The sequence below is a fragment of the Crocodylus porosus genome, unplaced genomic scaffold (genome assembly GCF_001723895.1).
Source record: "Crocodylus porosus isolate Cpor-Errol unplaced genomic scaffold, CroPor_comp1, whole genome shotgun sequence".
In the NCBI taxonomy this organism is placed as follows: domain Eukaryota; kingdom Metazoa; phylum Chordata; order Crocodylia; family Crocodylidae; genus Crocodylus; species Crocodylus porosus.
Window position 1 is genome coordinate 124365921 of NW_017728886.1, and position 22452 is coordinate 124388372.

Below are 22452 nucleotides of genomic sequence, written 5' to 3' on the forward strand. Positions count from 1 at the left end.
ACATTATGAATGATCACAGAATTCACAAAAAAACACCATCTCCTATATCTAGTATACAATTGTCTCTCAAACTTTATGTTCAATTGTGACAGAATCATTGTGGTTTTATCAGTTTATGAAATGGTTTGGATTTTTTCTTAGACTGGTATTTTCTTCTGGCTTCTTCCAAAAGTAAACTGTGTCCTACACAAAGGGCTTAATTCTTTCCCAATGACAGAAAATGGCTGTTAGTTCCCACACCCTTCCATACCTGGTGGTTACCACATTGCTTGCCTCACACTATAAAGGGGAGGAACAAGTAAAAGGATCCAACTATTAAGATTATTCCTTGGCTGTCAAATATTAATGTGTGTTGTATCTTCCAACTAGACAATGTAATTGAAAAACTGACATCTTTACTTTCAAAAAGAAAGTAAACTGAGTGAGAGACATCTTGAAAAGGAGAAAAGTCTATGCCTTGTGCCTTGTATTAAACATATGAAGTGAGACCTACCTAAATGTACCCAGTTGGAGCTAGTTCAAGCCTTAAAGACTGTGGCTGTTCTCAGGAAAAACACTTTACCAGGCAAATCAGATATGGAGAGCACATTCCTAAGAAGGTAAGGAACGAACTGAAAATTTCCCTTAAAAAGTTTTAATTCATTCTGCTTGACTGAACATTTTAAGGTCACCAGACAGCACTTGGTCATGAATAGAACTTGCTTAGAAATACTGATGTGTTTTATTTATATGTAACACAATCTTGTTTTGGAAAAGTGGCTTTTCCCCTAGAATCAATGGAATAAAATACAAGGGATAGGAAAATCAAATAGTCTCCTCAGTACTGGCACTACATGAGGCTGAAACAAGGAATTAACTTTTTTTCTGTGTTTTTTATTCTAGTTTGTAAGGAAAACTTAATCACAGAATTAGCAGTAAAGCTGCTGATTTGACTGTTGCCTGGATTTAACTTGCATAAACTATATTGGTTTAAGGGCTGAAATATATTTAGCATTTTAAAAAAATGTTGTGGTAATCTCAAAATCCTCATACCAGGCCTGCCTAACCCCAGGACAATTAGGAACTGCAGAAGAGTGCATAGAAAAAAACCCTCCTTGGTGGGGATTTGCAGAGCTTCATATATAAATGAGTAATCCTGCCTCCACTCTTTACAGTTCCTTAATCTAGTTCCATCGCTCTTGCCAGCTGGACATATAGAAGTGGCCAGAGCAAACTTCTCCTTCCCATTAGCTCCTGGCTAAAAGAGATTTTTCACAGTTGGTCCAAAAACCTGGGAACAAATCCTGACCCCACTGTAGTTAATGGGAGTTTTGCCCACTGGCCCAATCTGCTCCAGCTCTGAAAACTACATATGTTAAAGTCCAGAGCATTTAGGCTACGGACCCTTTAAAAACCGTCCCTCAATAGCTGACTGTCAATTATCCTGAGGAGAACCCCGATCTTGTAAAGAAAGGAACGCATACGGCATTTCAGAAAGTTCCACGTCATCCCAGGGGATTCACTGCAGTGTACCATGGTTATGCCAGAGAGAAATTTTTCCTCCTGGGAGGAAAGTGGGAATGTCCTAGACAGCCAGTGAAATGATGCTATTCCTATTTCATTCTTTTCTTAATGGGTCTTGTATGATGAACGGACCATGTAATATCTGAGAGAGACAAATCCCCGAGTTCTGTGCCAGCCAGGTGTGGCAGACTATAAATGCCATGGCACCTTCATCTGAATTAAAATGGAAGTTTCTTAGGGAGTTAAAGTGATGAATAATAGCCCCACTGGGTTATTTATTTTATGCTCTTTCCATAGTTTCCACATCTAGAGGGTTGGATTAGATGACCTCCTGAGGTCCCTTCCAACCCTAATTTTGTATGCTTTTCTAATATCTCTCAGTGTCACCTTCAGCATGGGAATTTTTATAGGGGGCACTAAACCCTGGAATTATGTGCACAATGTTAAAGCTTGTGGGAAAAGTAGATTAAGTGGGTATGTCTGCTAAAATGTTCAGTGTTAGTCTGAAATCACACAGAGGGCAGGGCAGAGGGGCACCTTATAGACTAATTCAGAGGCATAAGTTTTCGAAGCAACAGCTTGATTAGTCAGATGCTATGAAATAAGTCCACAGGTAACTAAGATAAGGTCAAGTCACTCAGAGCTATTAATTTAGACTTGGTAAATTCAGCTGGAAAATAAAGTATTGAATCCATTTATATGATGTTCATTTTTTAATGTATTTCATTTTCGAATGTGAGAGCTATATGTATTTTTAAAAACTGAAATTAAATTTTCTGGCACACTTTTTGTGACTAATTTGAAAGCCACAGAATATGTAGTGCCCTATGATGGATAACTACTTGAGCTACTACTATCTTCCAATTTTTTAAGTTAGATTATTTTTTTAAAAGAAAAGAAAAGAAATTGATGCTTTAATAACTTGTGAAATTTCAGGAAAAATATATAATGGAAAATCAAGTGAAACAAAAACTAAACAAAACAAAAAAAGGAAGTGTAAACAAGAGCTTAAGGATCTGTGAAGTATAACGAGTACGCTAAGGATGTAAAAAAACCTACACCATTGGTATATTACTGCATACACTTTTGTTAGTTTTGATTGCACACACAGAAAGCAAACTTGCAAACTTCAGGTGTGAGAAAATTTTAAGATCACAGACCTTTCCTCAAAATTCAAACTGAGGTTTGGTCTTTCTGGGTTTTTTTGCAGTTTCTGGATGAACATAATACTTCAAAGACTGGTTTTTGTGTACAAACCATGATAGTCACACGTATGATGATGCAATGTGTTTACATTTCATATTAGTGGCTTTATAGTTCAAAAGAATCATATATAACTCCTGAAAATTGCCACAGCTCACAAATTTTGTTTGGACTTTTTTGCACTTCACTACAGTAATTCAAATGGAATAAAAAAACATAAAACAAAGGTCCAGGGTTTCACATCCGTGTGAATATGAAAGCAATAATGTTTCACAGAGCTTGTGGGCTAAGCTGCTGGCATCACAGTAGGAAGACAAATTAATTGGGTGTTACAGTGAGGCATGTCATATCCGAGAGTCTACAGTATTATAAAAGATGAATGCCTCTATTGGAATTGGGAGTGATGGGCATGCAATTTGGCATTTCCAGCTTTTAATGCTCTCAGTTTTAAAACTACCCAAGTTATATGACATGAAATAGCATGGAACTAGAAGAGAAATACCAGCATTTTTTCCCCAAGTAACAAAAGCATACAGTGGTACAGATTGTAAATGACCCACCTCTCAGTACAGTGGGAAATAAAAACAGTATACCAAAATAAGACTTGACTCTGAAGCTCTTGTTCACACTGGGGGCCTGTAGATATGCAGGGATGCATTGGAGCAGACTCAGCTAATCAATTAATTAGCATGCTCTAGCAGCCTCCATGTCTCGTATATTCAGCACCTCTACACTTCAAAATAATGGTGATGGAGCTTTAGTTAAAGTGCCCCCACCACTATTTTGAAGCGTGGGACACTGAATACGTGAGACACTGTGGGTACTTTATTTAGCCCCCCAAAGATCTGGCAACCACTGTTACAATATGCATGGCTGGTTACCAGTAAGTATAGTATCTAGACAATGATTTCATTATAACTTTTTTATGTACCTATTTATTTAAGCCTTTCAAATGTCAGTCCATCATAAAACAAGCAAGCAAGCAAGCAACTGCCCCCAAACACTCTAAAATATTAACAAAAAACACCACACCACACTTACATAGAACATTACCTAGCATTAAACCTTCCATAGTGTAAGCACACAATGATCAAGGGTCTACATGAAATATTCAAAACAACTGTTTAAAAAGAAGAAAGCAGGCATAAAAATATTTTCCTAACAAACAATTCATCCTTATTGCAAATATTTATGCAACTCATAGCAACTGGTGCAAGGTGCCAGAATTGTCCTATTAAGCAAACCAAGGGACTCAAAGCAAAGGCGAAAATGGAAAGTTAAAGATAAGGAAGCAGAAAATTGTCTTCTCTAATAACAAGCTGATGATCCCAAAGAAAAAGATGGCATGTTTTCCATAATGATCCATGTTTGTAATCAAATGGACGTAAATGATTAGAATAACAGGTTCAGCCTGGAAGTGCAGCATATCTCCTTCTTTTAAGGAATTTAATCTACCCTTCCTAGAAAGACTTACAGGTCATCTCAAATGTGCACCATCTGACACACGGGATACAGAGTATGTGTATCTAGTCACAGATAGGAAGAAGCACTGGTGACCTTTGGAGTAGAGTGGGAGCATTTAAAAGGCAGTACAACAAACCTTTTAAACTCCCCAGGGGGTTCTATACACTGTCAGTTCTTGTAAAGACCAAAGCTTTCTGGTATTTTTGTCCCAGACATTCTGCTGCATCCTGCTTACTGCTATCTCACACAATGCTGAGAGAGAAGGGGGTGCTTGGGAAGCATGAATCCAGCAGCTCTTTCAGATGTACTTACAGAGATCTGTAATTTTAATTTTAAAACTACCTATTTATAAAATGTTCATCAGGACTGTACCAATAATTCCTAGGCACCCAGCATTCTAAGATACATCAAATGGCTAGTGGGATCTTTTCTCTTTAGTCACATAAAATGTAATGCTCTTCAGCACAACAGGTTGGCAACAGTTATGAAATGTAAAAGGAGAAGTTCTTGCTGCTCTGGATAGCATCCGTCCTTTCTGAATGCTCCATGCTTCTACAATAGCATCTATGCAGACTTCTCTGAGACATCCCATTAGTTGATAAAAAAAAAAAATCAAAAGGAATAACAGTATACTGGTGTTTTAAAAAACCAAAAAGGTAGTTTTTGAGGGCAGTTAGCCTCTTACCTATGTCTGGGGGAGATGAATGAATGCTGAAGAAATACCTGAGACAGAAGGTGGTCACGAGAAACACTCAATACCTGGGAGGAAGAAGAAACTGGAATCTCAGGTCATTGTTCTTTAAGGGCCCAGGACCAGGAGCATTGTAGAGCTGCAGGATGCAGGAAGGAGGGAGGGAATGGAAGGGGGGCATTTAGATTACTTTGGAGTTAATCAAAAAGAAGCTGCAAGCACTGTCTGAGAACTGTTGGGAAGGAGAGCTATATGATCACCCTAACTTTTGTGAGAAAAATCTATTGGCCAGGGCTGGAGACAAAGCCCCCTGAAAAAGTGCTGTGAAAACCCCAGAATAGAGGCTAAAGCTCACAGAATACAGAGGCCAAGGTTAGAAGACAAATGTAAGAAACAATGGATTGAGAAACCTCAGATGTAAAAGGGAAACTTTTAGGGGACACATTATTAATTCCAGGCCAAATGAGAGGAGGAATATTGTTTTAAAGACTCTGGGTGTGTATTTAGAGGGAAGTTGAGGTAGGGTACCTGTAGGGCCATCCTGAATTCCAAGGGGGAGTCATAGGAACCTAGGAATATCAAGCAGAGCTACCATCAATGCCCTTACAGGAAGTGGCTACAGATCACAGCTGGTACCCAGAATCCAGTCCCATAATCTCCAGCCAGCATGGGTATTATAGGGTATTTCTCTCATACTAGGATTCACATATTTCCAGTGGGCTGTGATTTCCTAGTGCCATAAACAAAACATGCCATACGTCAAAATTAGAACACCAAGCTGCTTTCAGAATCAGAATCAGCTAACCTGCAAAAACTTGCTTCCTTTAAGGCATCCCAAAATGCTTAGAGGTGTCTATGAATATGCCAACATTTTTAGCTCACAAACCTGATCAGTATATTAGCAATATTCAAATATTTCTTTTTCAACTGTGTCTTCCTCCAATGCCATACTAGCAGCAGTCAATTATCAGCGCTTACTTTCTCTCAGAACTGCTTACACTGTTTAGAAAGATGACAATTCACTGAGGAAGAAGGGAAAAGAATACCATGGACAAACCTGCATTCCCCCCCTTCTCTGCATCCCTAACCACAGATCAATTCTCTTCAGACCTATCCAATTAATTTCTTCTTTGGACACGACACACTGCCAATTACAATAATAACAACAAATACTGATCTTAGAACATGCAGTCTCTTCAAAGTGTCTCAAAAACATTAAACCAATTTTCATAACAAACTTGTGAAGTATATAAATGCATTCTCATTTATAGAGGGAGAAACTGATACCAACAAGAGTTTATGAAATCTGCCCAAAGTGTTAGAGCAAAACACTGTAACAACCGAAGATAGAATTCAGGACACTGACAGACTTGGCAGTAATTTGTCAGGACAGAAATACCTCTCAATTTTGTTACCTTTTTCACTATATCACATTCATAATTAGGAAAAGATGCACCAAGTTGATTACAATTTGTTTAGATATTTGGGTTGCACAATGTTACATGGGTTGCTCTATTGCTATATTTCTTTTTTTCCATCTCTCTCCAGCATGAAAAAACATGCTTTACAAATTTATCATACCACAGCAATAGCATTTGGAACCCATAAGGCATTATAACATTCCTAGGCATATGCGTTACTTTGTACACTAATTAAATTGGATGTGATAATGAGAACACATTGACACCATTTAAGCAATTGGAAAAACAGGACATTTTACAAGAAGAAAAAAAACATCTGTAATGTGTTTTAGTTATGGGATTGGTCTAAAACTCTTAACAAAACAAAACAAAACACACTTTTAGAGATTGTTCACAAATGACCTGACACTTGGTTTCTGAATGGTTTTCACATTTTAAAGGCTAGAACTTGAAAAGTCATCTTGCTGAAATGCCAACCAAGTTTAGTATAGATTGGGGTTGGGGAAGACAATGGAAGTGGGATCAAGTCAAAACAAATGTTTTGCCAGACTTACCTTAGGCACCCAGTGGCATTACGCAGCACCTGTGATGAATGAAGCTGTATTTTATGATCATCCTGAAGCGGTGAGTTTTCCCATCCAGAGTGAGGGATGATCACTGCATTGGTCAACACTGCAAGGGCATCCTGGATGATTGGCATTTTCAGTGCATCACAAGAGGAGAGATTCCAAAGAACTCCTATGAGAAGTAAATGACTACCCATTAGTGCTTTGGGGATTAAGATAAAGAATTTTTATAAAAAATTATGAGCAGTACTAAGAAAAATAATCAAACTGTTTCTGTCAAGGACTTAACTGTGTAAATAAAAGGGTCACTGATGACAGAAAACTATCCCACTAAGATGGGATCATTTCCACTTTCCTTTAAAAATAAAAGGAGTAGCCACAGCTGTCCTAAAGTCTCCCAGTGGTAAGCCTGCAAGCTAGGCAACAGACTGTCATTCAGGACCTCCTCCTCAAAGCTATTTTAGGTGTTTAACTCCTACTGAAATCAGGGGGTGTTCAGAATTTAGACGCCTTTGAGGATCTAGTCCAGTGGCTCTGAACCAGGGGTGCATGTACCCCCAGGGGGTACGTGAAACCTCATCAGGGGATACGTGAGATATATTTCACAGATTGTCTGACACAGACTGAAGGGCCTAAAAAATTAATTTCCCATTGACAGGGGGGTACATGAAGTCTCACTCTGAGACCCAGGGGTATGTCAACTGAAAAAGGTTCAGAACCACTGATCTAGGCTCTCATCACTACTACTTTTTAAAAAATCCAAAATAAAAGTCAATAGTAGAAAGCAGATTCCTGATTAACAATAATGTGCCATACAATGATAACTACAGGGACTGAATAATACATTTAATTCTTCTGAGGCTGTATTGTGCCTTGAATGCCCAGGCTAATGCTCTATCAAAATGACCTTTTAACAACGCATATAACAGTCTTGCAAAATTCTGCAACTTATTTATTTTAAACTGGTCAATTATCTTTTTCTAACTCCATTATCATTATGGAACAAGGCATGTGAGTAGATGGTAAATCCTGATGACAATGATGCAAGGTTGGAATATAACTATTTTTACTAATATATATATATAGTTCAATATAATTTTATATGTTAATTAATAAAATTACAAAGCATTAAAATGCTTACTCACAAATCACAAGGTTAATGATGCAACCCTCACATGACAATTTTTTGGGAAGTGAAACTTTCTACTAAGATTCATAAGTCACAAAAGACAAATTATAAGAAAACTTCCCGGGCAGAGTTATAATGATGACATAAACAGAAAGACTGTCTCTTGCATTTTAGCATATAAAGTTAACACAACTAAAAACAAACCTTTTTATTTGCCTTACCTAAACACAGAAATAAAACCAGGCAGGAAAGAAAATCAGTTGCAGATTGTAAATTACTCATTTACAAAACTAACTATGACAAAAGATATGATGGTTTGTAAAGAAATAGTTACTATGGGGTTCTCTAATCCTCTAAGACATGAAGGAGCATTCCAGTAAATACAAATCAATAATGTATAGCAGTGTTTTTATAGATTATTTAAGCTTAATTTCTTCTATGGGGATTTTAATTCATGTATTCAATTGCATATATTTGTTATTACCCAATTACATATTATTTAATATTGGTCATTTTGCTAATTGCATCAATAACATAAACTGACTGAATTAATGCTTATATGCAACACACATAATCACTCATCAGCTGTCAGTTAAAGAGCTAGAGAATTGAAAAAGCAGAAGAATGAATATCTTCCCTATTTTGTCACACAATACTGTATTTATTTGAAAAAAAGACAGGTTCCCCCAGTCAGTGTGGGGGGAAAAGTTCATTGTCTTGCATTTGTATACAAGGAAACCTCATTAAATACAGTCTATCATTAAATTGCAGCCAAAAGTAGCATGTACGCAACCATAGAAGCTAACTATGACATTGATTAAATACAGCCAACACTGAATGCAACTATAAACCACACGGCCCATAGAACAGACTAATATAGCCCATCTGAATAAGGTATATGGCAGTGTCCATTATGTTCAGTCTCCCTCAGCACCCATTCCTTTTCAAATCATGGTGACCAACTAACTACATTGAATATAGATTTTATAGACATTAGGGCTGGAAGGGACCTTGGAAGACCAAGTCCAGCCCCCTGCCCGAAGGAAAGGAAGTCAGCTGGGGTCACAGGATCCCAGCAAGATAAGCATCCAATTTACTCCTGAAGGTATTCAATGTAGGTGCTTGAACCACCTACAATGGCAGGCTATTCCAGACCCTGGGGGCTCGGACAGTAAAGAAATTCTTCATTAAGTCCAGCCTGAAATGGTCTTGCAGTAGTTTATAACTGTTCGACCTCGTCATCTCTTGGGGCACTCTGCTGAACAAACATTCCCCCACATACTGATGGTCACCCCTGATGAACTTATAGGTGGCCATCAAATCACCCCTGAGCCTGCGCTTTTCCAGGCTAAAAAGCCCCATAGCTCTTAGCCTGTCATCGTAAGGTCTGTTTTCCTGACCTCTGATCATGTGCGTGGCTCTCCTCTGGACTCTCTCAAGCTTCTCCACATCCTTTTTGAATTGTGGAGCCCAAAACTGGATTCAGTACTCCAGCTGCGGCCTCACCAAGGCCAAGTACAAGGGGAGAATGATGTCCTGGGATTTGCTTGAGAAGCATCTATGGATGCAAGCCAGCATTTTGCTTGCTTTACTAGCTGCAGCATCGCATTGCAGGCTCATGTTCATCCTCTGGTCAATGATGACCCCCCAGTATCCTTCTTCTGTAGTGTTAGCCAATGTAGCACTGCTGAGCCTAAAAGGATGCTGCAGGTTTTTCTTCCCAAGGTGGAGAACCTTGCATTTTTCAGTGTTAAACACCATCAGGTTCTCATCTGCCCATTTGCTGAGCCTGTCCAGGTCAGCCTGGATCGGCCTGCTGTCTTAAGGTGTGGATGCTTTGCCCCAAAGTTTGGTGTCACTGGCAAACTTGGCCAGTCCACTTCTGACTCCAATATTCACATCATTAATGAAGATGTTGAACAATATGGGTCCAAGGACAAAGCCTTGGGGGACCCCACTGGTCACAAGGCACCATGATGATTAACTTCTGTCAATTACCACCTTCTGTGTTGGACCACAGAGCCAATTTCCCTGCCAGCAGATTGTGGTGGACCCAAGGCCACAATTGGCCAGTTTCACCAAGAGTGATTATGGAATACCAGATCAAAGGCTTTTTTGAAGTCAAGATATATGACATCAATCTCTTCTCCCTTGTCCAAGGTGCTAGGTCACCTTGTCATAAAAGGAAATGAGATTGGTGAAGCAAGACCGACCCACAACAAACCCACGCTGGCTATCCCTCAGGATGTTGGTGTTGGCCAGTCCATTAAGGATGGCCTCTTTAATAAACTTTTCTAAGACCTTCCCCAGGATAGAAGTCAGGCTGATGGGCTTATAGTTTGCCGGATTCACTTTCCTCCCTTTCTTGAAGATCGGCACCATATTGGCCTTCTGCCAGTCTTTGGGCACTACATCAGAGCACCAGGAGTTCTCAAAGATCCGTGCCAGAGGCTGGGCTATGATGCTCTCCAGCTCCTTGAGTACCCTGGGGTGCAGATTGTCAGGGCCGGCTGACTTGAAGGTATCCAGCCTCTCAAGGTGTTCCTTCACAAGGTCAGCATTTATGGAGGGCAGGGGATCTCACTCACCCAGACCTCCCTGTCCCATACTGGGCATGGGCATCCCATGGGACTGATGAAAGACTGACGCAAAATACCCATTTAATAGGTTTGCTTTTTTCTGGGCGTTAGTTGTCAGTTGTCCCATCTGGTTCAGCAGGGGTCCAGTGTTGCCCTTGTTTTTCCTCCAGCTCCCCACATATGTGAGAAAGGACTTTTATTGTCCTTGATGCTCGAAGCTAGTTGGAGTTCAGTTGCAGCCTTGGCTTTCCTGGTTTGCTCCCTTCAGGACCAGACCAGTGCAGAATCTTCCTCCTTGGAGGAGAATCCCATTCTCCATCCTTTGTAGGCCTTTCTTTTTAGCCTCAGGAGGTCTGCTAGATCCCTGGAGAGCCAGGGGGGCTGCTGTGCCCTCTTGCTGCCTTTCCTCCAAAATGGAATAGAATTAGCTTGTGCATTAAGGATCGCTCCCTGGAGGAGCAACCACTCTTCCTGAGCTCCCCTCCCCCTGGAGTCATGGTCCCTTAGGGCCACACTGACAAGCCTCCTGAGCTTGTCAAAGTCAGCTTTCCTGAAGTCAAGGACTTCTGTGTTGCTGACTGACTTGCCAGCTTCACAGCAGATGGGGAAGGTGATCAGCTCATGGTTGCTGTCACCCAGCTTCCCTTCGATCATTAGGTTGCTGATTAGGTCATCCCTGGTTGCCAGTACCAGGTCGAGCAGTGCTTTATCTCTTTGGCCCGTAGACCTCATGTCAGAATGAAGTCATCCATGCAGGTGAGGAAGCTTGCGACCACCTGGATTTAGACAAGTGCTCTTCCCACAAGATGTCTGGGTAGTTGAAGTCTCCCATGACAACCATGGACCTGAAGCATGCGGCCTCAGCCAATGTCCTGGTGAACTACTGGTCAAGCTCTTGACTTCAGGTGGGAGGGCTGTAGTAGACTCCCACTGTTGTGTCCCCTGTGCCATGTTCCCTACGGATTTTAACCCAGAGGGTCTCCAGTCATCCACCATGGTTGCCAACATCAGCTTGCAGGGATGTGTAGCTTCCCTTAACATAGAAAGCTACACCCTCACCCCTTTTATCTACTTAATCTCTCCTGTACAAGGTAGAGCCATCTATACCCATGGTCCAGTCATGGGTGGAGTCCCACCAGGTCTCCGTTATCCCTATGATGTTGTAATTATTTGTGTTAAGCAGGAGGACGAGTTCCTGCTGCTTATTCCCCAAGCTCTTGGCATTTGTGTACAGGCAGGCAAGTGTCCCCTTGGGGGCTCTTGCCTTGCCCACAGATTGTACCAGGGCTAGGGCAGGGATGGACTTGCTTAAGTGACGTGGCCTGCTGGCTTTGCAATGGTTGCTCAGCGGGCCAGCAGTGGCAGTAGTCCCCATCCCCCAACAGGCTTAGTTTAAAGCCCAGTGAGCATGCCAGCCAGTCTGGCTCCTTCTCAGTGGAGGGAGGTGGAGACCACCTCTTCCCAGCAGCTCGCTGCCTCTCTTGCCAAAGAACCGGCTGTGCTCATGGAAGCCAAAGCCTTCCTGATGGCACCAGCACCACAGTCTTTGGTTAACTACCTGGATCCTCCTCTCCCTCCTCAGCCCATACCCTGAGACTGGCAGAATCTAAGAGAACACCACCTGTACCCCCAGACCCTTTAGCTCCACTCCCAAATCCCTGTAGCACCTCATGACCCGGTTGGGAGCACTCCGAGCTGTGTCATTGGTGCCCACATGAATAAGGAGCATAGGATAGTGATCTGTGGGCTGCAGGAGCTTAGGGATCTCCTCCTCAATGTCATGGATGTGGGCCCCTGGGAAGCAGCAGACTTCCTGGGCTAAGGGGTGGGGTGGCAGATTACCCCTTCAGTCCCCCTCAGGATGGAGTCTCCCACAACAAACACCTTACGCTTTGTCTTGGGCAGAGCGGGAGCAGTAGGTGCAGTTGAGCCTGTGTTGCCTGTGGGAGCTGGCAACTCCGCGGGGTTGCAAGAGGTTCATACCTGTTGCTAAGCTCCGGTGGGGCAGGGGCCTTGGTGCAGCGGGCCTTAAGGCCCTTGACCACCTTGGTCCATCCCTCTGACTGAACAGAATGGGAGGTCCCGGAGTATTTTGACTTCCTCTTCATTCCCACAGCTAAACTGCAGCTCTCTTTCCCATTTTCAATAATTCCTGTTTCTTCACCAGCCTTAAAGATTTGGCAAACATCACCAAATGGGGATTCAAGTAGTTTACCCAGAATCCTTTTGTTGCTCCCTTCTCTCAGCCTAGGACATGATTAATATGGCCCTGCCCTCCAAGAGGTAGTGCTGGATCAGATTGTCCTTTGCCTGATCTGCTTATAAATTTTCAGAGGATCCCAGGACTTATGACATGAACATCTGATTCCAGTCATGAGTTTGGGCTAATCAGTACATAGATCTTTTGGGTTGGGGTGGTGGTTGGGTGGTATCTGGAGTACACACAGATACTGAGCAGTGCAGTGCTGAGCTGTGTGGTCACCAGGACTTGAAATGCTGTTGATTGTTGGGACTCAGCCCAATGAATTGGATAAATCCTGAGTCTTTTGGCTTTGGACTGTCATGCATGGATGACTTAAACATCCTCCAATGGAACCTGAAGTGACAATGACAAAAGACCATGTGAACTGAGTACCTGACCCCAGAAGCAGGGCACGGGTGGAAGTGAAGGGAGGGCTGGTCGGAGAGACCAGAAAGGACTGAGTGTGTATTTTGTGTGTTTTGCGTGCAGTTGCGGATTTGGTAACAGGTACAGGTGGCCAGCGGGCCTTTGTATGGGTGTGTGGGTGCATGGGAATGGGTTTTCTGTAACGGGATTGGTTTAGGTATATATAACCATATATAGAGAGAGAAATATATTTTTACAAAAAAAACCAAAACATGATGCGACAAGTGGTCAGGTGAAAGAGTGTTATGACATACCCAGGTGGTTGCCAGTGCGAGCAAAAGCACCTTCCTAGTATTGGGCAAACTTGGGGACCTGTTGGTCCTGGGGATCTCTGTCCCCTGTGAGGCAGTAAAGATTCTCAGGGTTGAACTTGACCCAGAGCTGACTGGACAGAAGACATGGGCAATGACTGAGGCCAAGGTCAAACAGAGACTGGAACTATGGAAATCCTGTCACCTGGTAACATGGGGGTGTGTGGTACTCATGACAGTGGTATTGCTACTGGTACTTCTGCACACTGCAATGGTCTTTCCACCCCCCTCAGAGCAAGTCACCCATAGAATCTAAAGAACGATATGCATCTTCTTCTGGGGCTCCAGATGGGAGAATGTTGTGAGGACCATACTGTACAAGATAAATCAGATTGGGGGCCAAGGAATGTCAGATGTCCTGCTGTTCCCTTGGGCCAAGTAAATGAGCCATATCTGCAAACTGGCAAGAGGGACAGAATCCAAAGTAGCCTGCTTTGTAAGATACTTTTCAGGGCATTTACAGCAAAGCTAGTGGGTATACACACCACTCAACACAACCTTGTGGACCACAGAGGCACCATGGTTCTATGAGGTTCTGAAACATTTCTGGAATAAATATGATCTGTGCAGCTAGATACCAGTCACCCAAATGAACCACTGTAAGATACAGGAGGTGGTAAAGACAAGAGACATATTGGTGACAATGGACCTACTATCTGGTGACAGCTGCCAAGGTGCGTTGGAGCAAAACTTCCACAAGGACCTACAGAAGCAGCACAGAGACTTGAACTGGCAAGTAGCCCACTGGGCACTCCCAATGCATACATAGAAAAACAGAAAGGGGCAGAGAGGCCCACCAAACTCCCACAGGAAAACCTGCTGGTGGAAGGTGGAAACAACTGATCACCTCCTGTGGTACTACTTTTTCTTCAGGGAGCGTGGAGGACAGTAATCGTACTCTTCCTGATGGTGACAGGGGCAAGCCCCTGACCAGACAGGGAGTGCTGTTCAGTTACTCGACCAAGCAGCAGGGAACCCTGACAGTCCATTTTGACCAGTTCATCTCCTACTTCAAGAATGTCCTGTGGAAGACCAGAAACCTGTTCACAAACAGACACAAGAACCTCTCATGCGAGGACTGTGCCAAAATGGGACTGAGTACTACAGAAAGACAGTTGAAGAGATGGGGAAGAGATGGCAGAGATAATATTGAACAGAAAGCACTAGCACAGACTGCTTAGAGGGGGGACCCCTACTGGAGAAGACAACAATGAGAACAGTGATGATGATGAGAATTGATGAATAAAACTGGGGAAACATACAGGGAATTTGGAAGCGGGGTGGGGGAAAAGTGGGTAATCAGATGGTGCTTTGTGTGACTGTGATGGTTAAAGGTGATGGTGATGGGCACATGGATGCATGGGCATGTGGGAGCACAGTGCAGCTATTGTAATGGGAATGAGACTGGTGTAAAAGAATGTTTTGGACTGTCAAGTGAACTATATCAGTCATGAGACAGATTTGTCAAGGTGTGTGCATATTTTTTTATTTATATCTAGAAATAAATATTTTTTTGGAAAAAAATAGTTTGTACTATATATAAGTAGGTACAAAAATCCAGTTTAGTGGTGTGTTTATGGAGTACCTGTGCTAAAACCTCTAGCATTTTCAAAAAAGATAAAATGCATGAATTCAGAATGAACCAAATTAGTATAGGTTTATTTATTCCAAGGTCAATTTTTTTCAAATTTGCCCCTTATTTCTATATGCAGATTTATTTTCCCTGTTATACAGTGGAAGGGGGACAAATTCAAAGGAAATGTCCACTAATTAGATTCTATACCTGGAAAATTGTAACAAATTTAAAAATTTGCATATATAGAATCTAATGATTGGGGGGTTATTTTATATTCAGGGTTGTCTTACGTTTGAGTAAATATGGTGATTATTTCTTACTTCAGAGTAGGACTTGTTTCCTTTGCGATGTTTCTTTTCACCCCCTAATTTCTCACAAAAGGAAATTTAATGCTATATATTTCTCCGAAGGATTATGAACCCTCAAAAAAATTCAAATCAATATTTCTATTGTCTGTACTTACGAAGAGTATTGACATTTGTTTCTGTTTTGCACAAAGTATCTACTTTTCCAAAGTCTTCCTCATTGTATAGTTAGTAAAGTGAGTTTAAAAATTCAAGCAAAAGCAAAAGCCACTTATATGCATTTACACAGATGAAGTCATATCTATGGTGTACAGCAGATGAAAACGAGGATCCAAACTTCTATATACTGATTCAGTGCCCACTGAAATCAATGGGAGTGTTTCCCCCTACTCTTTCTGAGTAGGCCTTATTACATAAGAGGCCAAAGGAATAAAAGGCATAAGTTGTTTGGTGGCCTCCAAACAAATTTTGGATTTGCAGAGTGCCTTTTAACATTCAATTAGCCATAAATGGTAGACACAGATGTGCATAAAAAAGAGAATAGAAACCAGGGCACTAATCTAGCAAAACATGTAAGCATGTGCTAAAATGGAAGTACGTATGTTATCACATTCATTAGTATACACTTATTCTGTTGTCCTGCAGCATTATCTCCTTGCTGGTGAAAAGTAAATTCAGATAAATATAACAACATGCTGACATTTAGTAATGACTAGGACAGCCAGGTGAGATATTTTTGTGTGTCCTCCTTATTTACGTAGGCTATACATTTCACTCAAGAGTGTCCACTCATTAAATTGATGCTACTGATTTTTGTAAACTGGCATAGTCACCACCCCACTCCAAAGAAAACCTGGATGCTCACTTTGGAGTCAAAGGGTCACCCAGTTGCAGGGTTTTGTTTGAGGAACAGATAATCCATGATGACAGCGCACAAATGCAGAGGTTTCTGCCTGGCCAAATCTGACAGTCTTAAATGCTCCTGTGAGGATTATATTCATGGCAGAAGATAAGAAGTCACACTGCCCCAGAGAGTCATCAGTCATTAATCTGCAGCTCCTTTCGGAACTCCGGCACCTGTACGCTGGCAATGTGCTGCATGAAAAACTTGCTATTCTGTGACAGCGCTCTAAATGCAACGTCAAGGCTTTAAATAGTACAGAACACATTACTAAAACTGGACTTGGATTCTCCACAATTACAAGTAGAGTGCTTCCTGATCCACCCTCTGGTGATGAGAGAAGGACATGCTTAGACATGTCCTACCCAAGGACCCACAAAGGAACAGGACATTTTAGAACACTTCCCCCTGTTTTGTTTGGGGGAGGAGAGAAGAATCCTCCCCTAATTGATCAGGAGACAGAAGAAAGGTCCCTATAATTTCTTGGCTCAGGCCCCTTCCTCTGTATGACAAATCTCGCTTTAAAACAGGGCTGTTTAACTGTGATGCGACTGGGGACTGCATGGAGTGCTGGTGGGCAGTAGGGCTATGCGAAGCTTTGGTACCTGATTCAATTTGGCAGAGATCTGGCCTGATTCAGTGGTCAAATCTCAGAATCCGAATCAAATCAGAGGACCCTTTAATCTCACCGAATAAAATCAGAACCCTCTGATTCAGAAAGATTCAGAGATTTGGACAGAGACACAGCGTTAAATATTTTTTCTAGCAGGCAGCTCATCAACACTGAGATGGTGGGGTGGATGGAGCATCCCACAGGAGCATGGGGTGGGGGGGTCCCCAGTGTGCTTGGCAGCAGACCTGGAAGGGGACCAGAAGCAACTGGTGCCTTCTGGGTCTGGGGGGACACCTCAGGTCCCCCCTGACTGATTACCGAGCCAGGAAGGGTACAGGGGGCCCCCGCAGCATGCTCCCCAGTGGACCCAGAAGTAGACTAGAAGTACTAGGATCAAACCACGTCTGGTTTCTCTCCTGAGGACACAGGGGCCCCCCCGTGCTCCTCTGGGATACTCCATCCATGCCACCACTGCAGCATTAACAAGCTGTGCCTCGTACCTTGAGGTACGTAAAAAAAATTTTACTGCTGTGTCTATGGCTGAATCACTGATTCTCCGAATCATCATCAAAACTTCAAATTCAGATTCAGCTTAATTGAACTGGGGGCAGTGATCCAAATCAATGAATTGAATCACTGTCTCTGATTCAGACCAAATTGGAATTGAATATGGCCTGTTTTGCACACTGCTAGTGGGCAGCCCCCAGGGCCAAACACTGTGTGGCCAACCCCCTGAAATCCCTCCCTGTCAGCATGGATTGTGCTCTGTTGGCACTGTGTGAGCTGCACCAGTTGTATGCAAGCCCTGCCCTCCTCAACTTAAACTGGTTTATGCGTGTGATCAGTCACTCCTTTGGCCGCCAATCATCAGCTGCGGTACTTTCAGGAAGACAACCTCACCACAAACACAGCCCTTAGAACCTATCTGTTTAATAAGTCAATACATTGCTTTGGTCCTAGTTCTTCACTTTGATTGGTATGCTGACACTTCTGGTATCACTGTCTGATTTCTGACTTTTGGCTACAATTCATAGCTCCTGACCCTTGAACTGTTCTGGATTCTGTTTTTTCTTCCTGCTTCTAACTAGTTCCCAGCCTGGGCCCTAACCACTATGGCTGACCACCCATATTCCAATGTCTGAGACTATGGCTCTCTGTCAATTAAGGGTGTGATACTTACTGAAAAACTTAAATCAACACAGCCCATAGTGCAAATGCATGTGCGTTGTAATGTACAAGGGGTACATTACAAATCATTCTCTTTATTTGAGAGAAGCTATACTAATATAAATCACCTTAATATCTGCATAACTTGATTCTTACTGCAGATGTTAACTATGCCAATAAGGCCACTGTTAACACATTCAGTAGCATCACCTATTATCTCAGGGAAGACAAAGCCAATGAGATGCAGATGCTCAGCTAAGGGGTACAGCAGATGGCCAGGCTGAAATAATGCAACTCTGCTTAGGTTTGGCCAGTCTGTCATGTGCTAACTATTTGTCCTCCTCAGCCCTGAGCTATAGAAAAGCTTTGTCTAATGTCCAGTGACTCTACATCTCTGTGTAGCTGAAGAATGTTTCCCTCCCCCTCTTCCACATTGGTGTAACACGGTATTTCTGCTGGGGGGTGGGGGTGGAGAAGGGGGGAGGGGAGCTTTTGAACCTGTTAATAGCCTGTAATGGGACGCCTTCAATCCCCATTACAGAGGGGAAAAGAAGGACAAGGGCCTTTAAGGAGAAGCCAGGTAGGCCAAAGGCCACACTCCTGAGAGTAGTATAAAGGAAGGGCCCCAACAGCAAGGGAGCCAAAGGCATTGGCTGAAGCAGGAAAAGAAGAAATCAAAGAAAACTTACTAGAGTAAGCCTGGGAAAGGATAGCGGGAGGCCTGACAGGCTCCAAAGAAGGCCAGTTGGGTGCTGAGCCTATTTAGAAAGACTTAGAAGCTTTAGAAGGAAGAGACTATCCTAAAGAAGAACCCAGAGGATTTACCAAAGGGAGGGGAGAAATCCAAGCTAAGGAAGTGGAATATCAGGGGAACAAGCAAAGCCACAAATCCTCTTAACCAGGCACTCCTTTTCTCTCTAGTCACCTTACACTGAGTAGTATCAAGACATGACAGGCAAGATAAGCAGGGTCACCTGAGGTGAAGAGCCAGCAGAGCACCTGGAACAAAGGGAAGGTGCAAGCAATTACAGCTCCCCTCCCATGTCACAGGAAAAGGCAAAGTTTAGAGCAGTTGATGTCCCAAATCCCATGTGCTCCCTTGACCCAAACCCACCAAATCCCAATCCCTGGGTGAACCAGTGGTCTGCAGTTTCTATTCATGTTGCTCTTGAGCAGAGGAAGAGATTTCATTAAAGATGTTTTCATAAAACACACTTCACAAAATAAATCTCTATTAAATATAGCAACTTGTTCAAAGTCAATTTGCCCTCTATTTAAACAGTGGGAAATTATGCATAACTTCTCTCCATGTTAAATCCCATCAGAAACAAAACTTAATCATAAAACAATCAGGAGCTAAATCCTGAATCCCTTACACAATTTTACTCAGTCTTTACTCCTGGAAGACTCCTGCTGAGTTCTGCCCTAGAAAGATTGGAGACAGAATTTCAGGGCTTTGCCATATATATTGCTTGTTAGTAATGGGATCTGCACTCAGGCATCTTACTTTTAGAAAGAATAAGAGCAAATCAATACCACTATGAAGCTTTGGTCTATTTTCCTTTTTAACACTTTAAAACCTAGGAGGTAAAAGATAGGATCAACAAATCTGAAAGCAGAGACCAATCTGATAAAAATTATATAAGTGGTGAGCAGAAAAAGCTCTCATTCACCAAGTTCTTAAATTTGTTACAGGCAAGCCTTTCAAGACAAGTCAAATTAATGTAAGCTATTTATTACAAGGAGTATGATATAATCTAACTGAAAGGAGCAGAGCAAGATATTTTTATGTTTTGAAGAAGCTAAATGTAATCAAGCTGTCTAGGCAAAGAAGAAATGGAATTCCTGATTGACTGGAAGATAAAATTCATCCCTGATCATTAACGTCTTTGTTGCAGCTTTTGGTTAACGTTTTTATAACTCCAGTTTCAATATTCATAAACGCTGGCAACTACTAGTATGAGTTGCCAGGTGCTGGCCTGGGATAGATGTGTATATCCAAATACAGAATTTCCAGAATAGGGAAGGTAATATTAAGTAATTCATTATAGCATTTAGTGACACAAAGGTGCTTGTTGCTTAAACATGTAAACCACCATAACAATATTACATGCATGTTGCAAACAAAAACCGAAGTCAAGTAATTCAAAAGTTAAAATTCACATACAGTAGGTAAATTATCCCAGCCATATTACAGTTATTCATTTTCATTTCATTTTCTTTCCTTTTTGTATCCACCCAACAGGCAATGGTTATGTCCAAATGACAAGCATGACACATTGATGTCAAAGATACCCTGGCGTTTGACATTGCATATAAAGTTTTGCTAGGATTGTTGAACTTAACAAGCAAATCATTCTCATTAATACAGATAGGCCCCTTAGTCTGTAGAACGTTTAAGAGTTAAACATCTAAGTCTGTAGAACGTTTAAGAGTTAAACATCTAAGCTAAACAGCCTGTGCAGAGTTAAAGAACGAGAGAGATTTGCTGGCATATAATAGGAAAAAAAGCTCCCAGGTTATTATGCCGCAAAGAGCCATGCAGCGCTAGAAAAGTCTTTTGGTTGCTTTCCCCTGGCTTCCTATTAGCTCTGTAGTAAGTCTGTTGCTCTATACAATATATAGGGAATTGAACTGGCCTTGTAGTTATACTCTTTTGCAGACATGGAAGCAACCCTCCCCTCCTGCATAGTTTCCATACATATTATGTAAGTTCTATTAGGTTCAAGGCGAGGGGATGGATGACAGAATTTACATTTCTGAAAAGTGTGCAGCTGTTTAAATACCACGTTTACCAGAGTTCAAGATAACTCTGAATTTAAGATAACCCCCGACTCCCCTGACAATTAAATTCTATATAGGGAAATTTTTAGAATTTGTTTAAATTTCTAATGTATAGTATCTAGCTATTAGAGGGTCATCTTAAATTCATCCCCACAACTGCTGCAGCGGGGAAAGCAGTGGGGGCCAGGTGGTAGGAGAGGCAGCAGTGGAGCAGGCAGTGGAGGAGGCAGTTGGGGGAGAGAGATTTGCATGTGTGCTAACCTACTGAAAACTTGGATTTGGGCTTTATTGTTTGGGGGGGTTTTCCTGTATGTATTTCTTAACAAGGACTACAGACAGAGGAAGTTCAGAATGGAAAATTCAGCATTTGTTTAAGGTAATCATATGTGCTTTTTCTCCAGAGGAAATATATTTTAGAAAACAGGCAGAACCCTTATACATGCTCATGTTTATATAAAAAGTTTTTTTTAAATTTTCTTTAAGTGGAGGTGATCCACAGAAAGTTCTGATTTTCAAAAAGCTCTGGCCAAATAAAAACAGGAGGTTGTAAGTCAAACTGTAATCTGAAGTATAGCACTGAAATAGATGTTTAAGATGGATGGATGAATGGATGGATGTTATAAAATGTGGCTTTTCTAGGTACATACTTCTCAATGAATATTCACATTTTTAATATGAGGATCAAAATGTGATCTTTATTAAAGTGCAATAGAACCATTTCCTTCAGTAATGTCAGAAATGTGAAAGCCTCATATTCATTATCTCACTGCTTCTTCATTTTTAATGCTATCTAGCATTAACGCCTGCTCCCCTCCACCCCTTGCCTTTTTTGCTGTTGTTGGTAAACTGTGACTTTAATACAACAACATGCTGAAGCTCTATTTATTTTTAAACTTTTCCTGAATAGTTTTGCTAGACCAAATTTAGAACAAGTTTCACTCCACTGACTGCAAGAAAGACAAACTCATTTAGACCAAACCAGTATTTGGCCCTTCTCTGTCAACTACCTCAGAAATAACATACAACAGTGGAATGGGAAGAGATGTCATCCAGGTGTGTCAACCAGATGTTAGGTTTAATGTTTGATGCTAGAGCAATTAGTAGAAGGGCAGAAATAAGTTATTTTGAAAATCAAGTACACTTTTGCTGCCATCCTCTTTTCCCTGACAGCAGTGGAGTTAAACCTGCACTACATTATCTCCATCAGACAGAGAAGTGACACAGAGAGCAAATGAGTCATTTTAAGTACAGGAACTGTATGAGGAAAATAAATCAATGTAATCTAAATAAGGATTTGGGCTCCAATATGCAACGTAAGAGTCAGTGAGGATGTCATTGCCGTATTCTTATTCTTATTCATTGCCGTATTATTCTTCTTACAAAATGCTTTACAAATAGGTCAATTGGAGGACATGCATATAGCAGGAAGATGATTTTCAGAATGTTTATGCACCTCTATCAAAGGATTTTTATAGAACCTATCACCCAAGTCTTTATCCATTCATATAAGACCTCTTATTTAGTAACTGATTCCAATCTTAAAAAACAATTTTGTGCCCCCAATTTAGTAC

At 41.6% G+C, this 22452-nt stretch overlaps 1 protein-coding gene across 6 annotated transcripts in view; it reads right to left on the bottom strand.

Moving 5' to 3' along the window:
• CTNND2 (catenin delta 2) overlaps nucleotides 1-22452 on the bottom strand; it is a 936097-nt gene that overhangs the window by 193026 nt on the left and 720619 nt on the right. For all 6 annotated transcript variants that reach the window (XM_019541636.1, XM_019541627.1, XM_019541621.1 and 3 more), the window contains one exon: nucleotides 6837-7020. In XM_019541636.1, the coding sequence (XP_019397181.1) occupies nucleotides 6837-7020 (184 nt within the window). The remainder of the gene's footprint in view (nucleotides 1-6836; nucleotides 7021-22452) is intronic.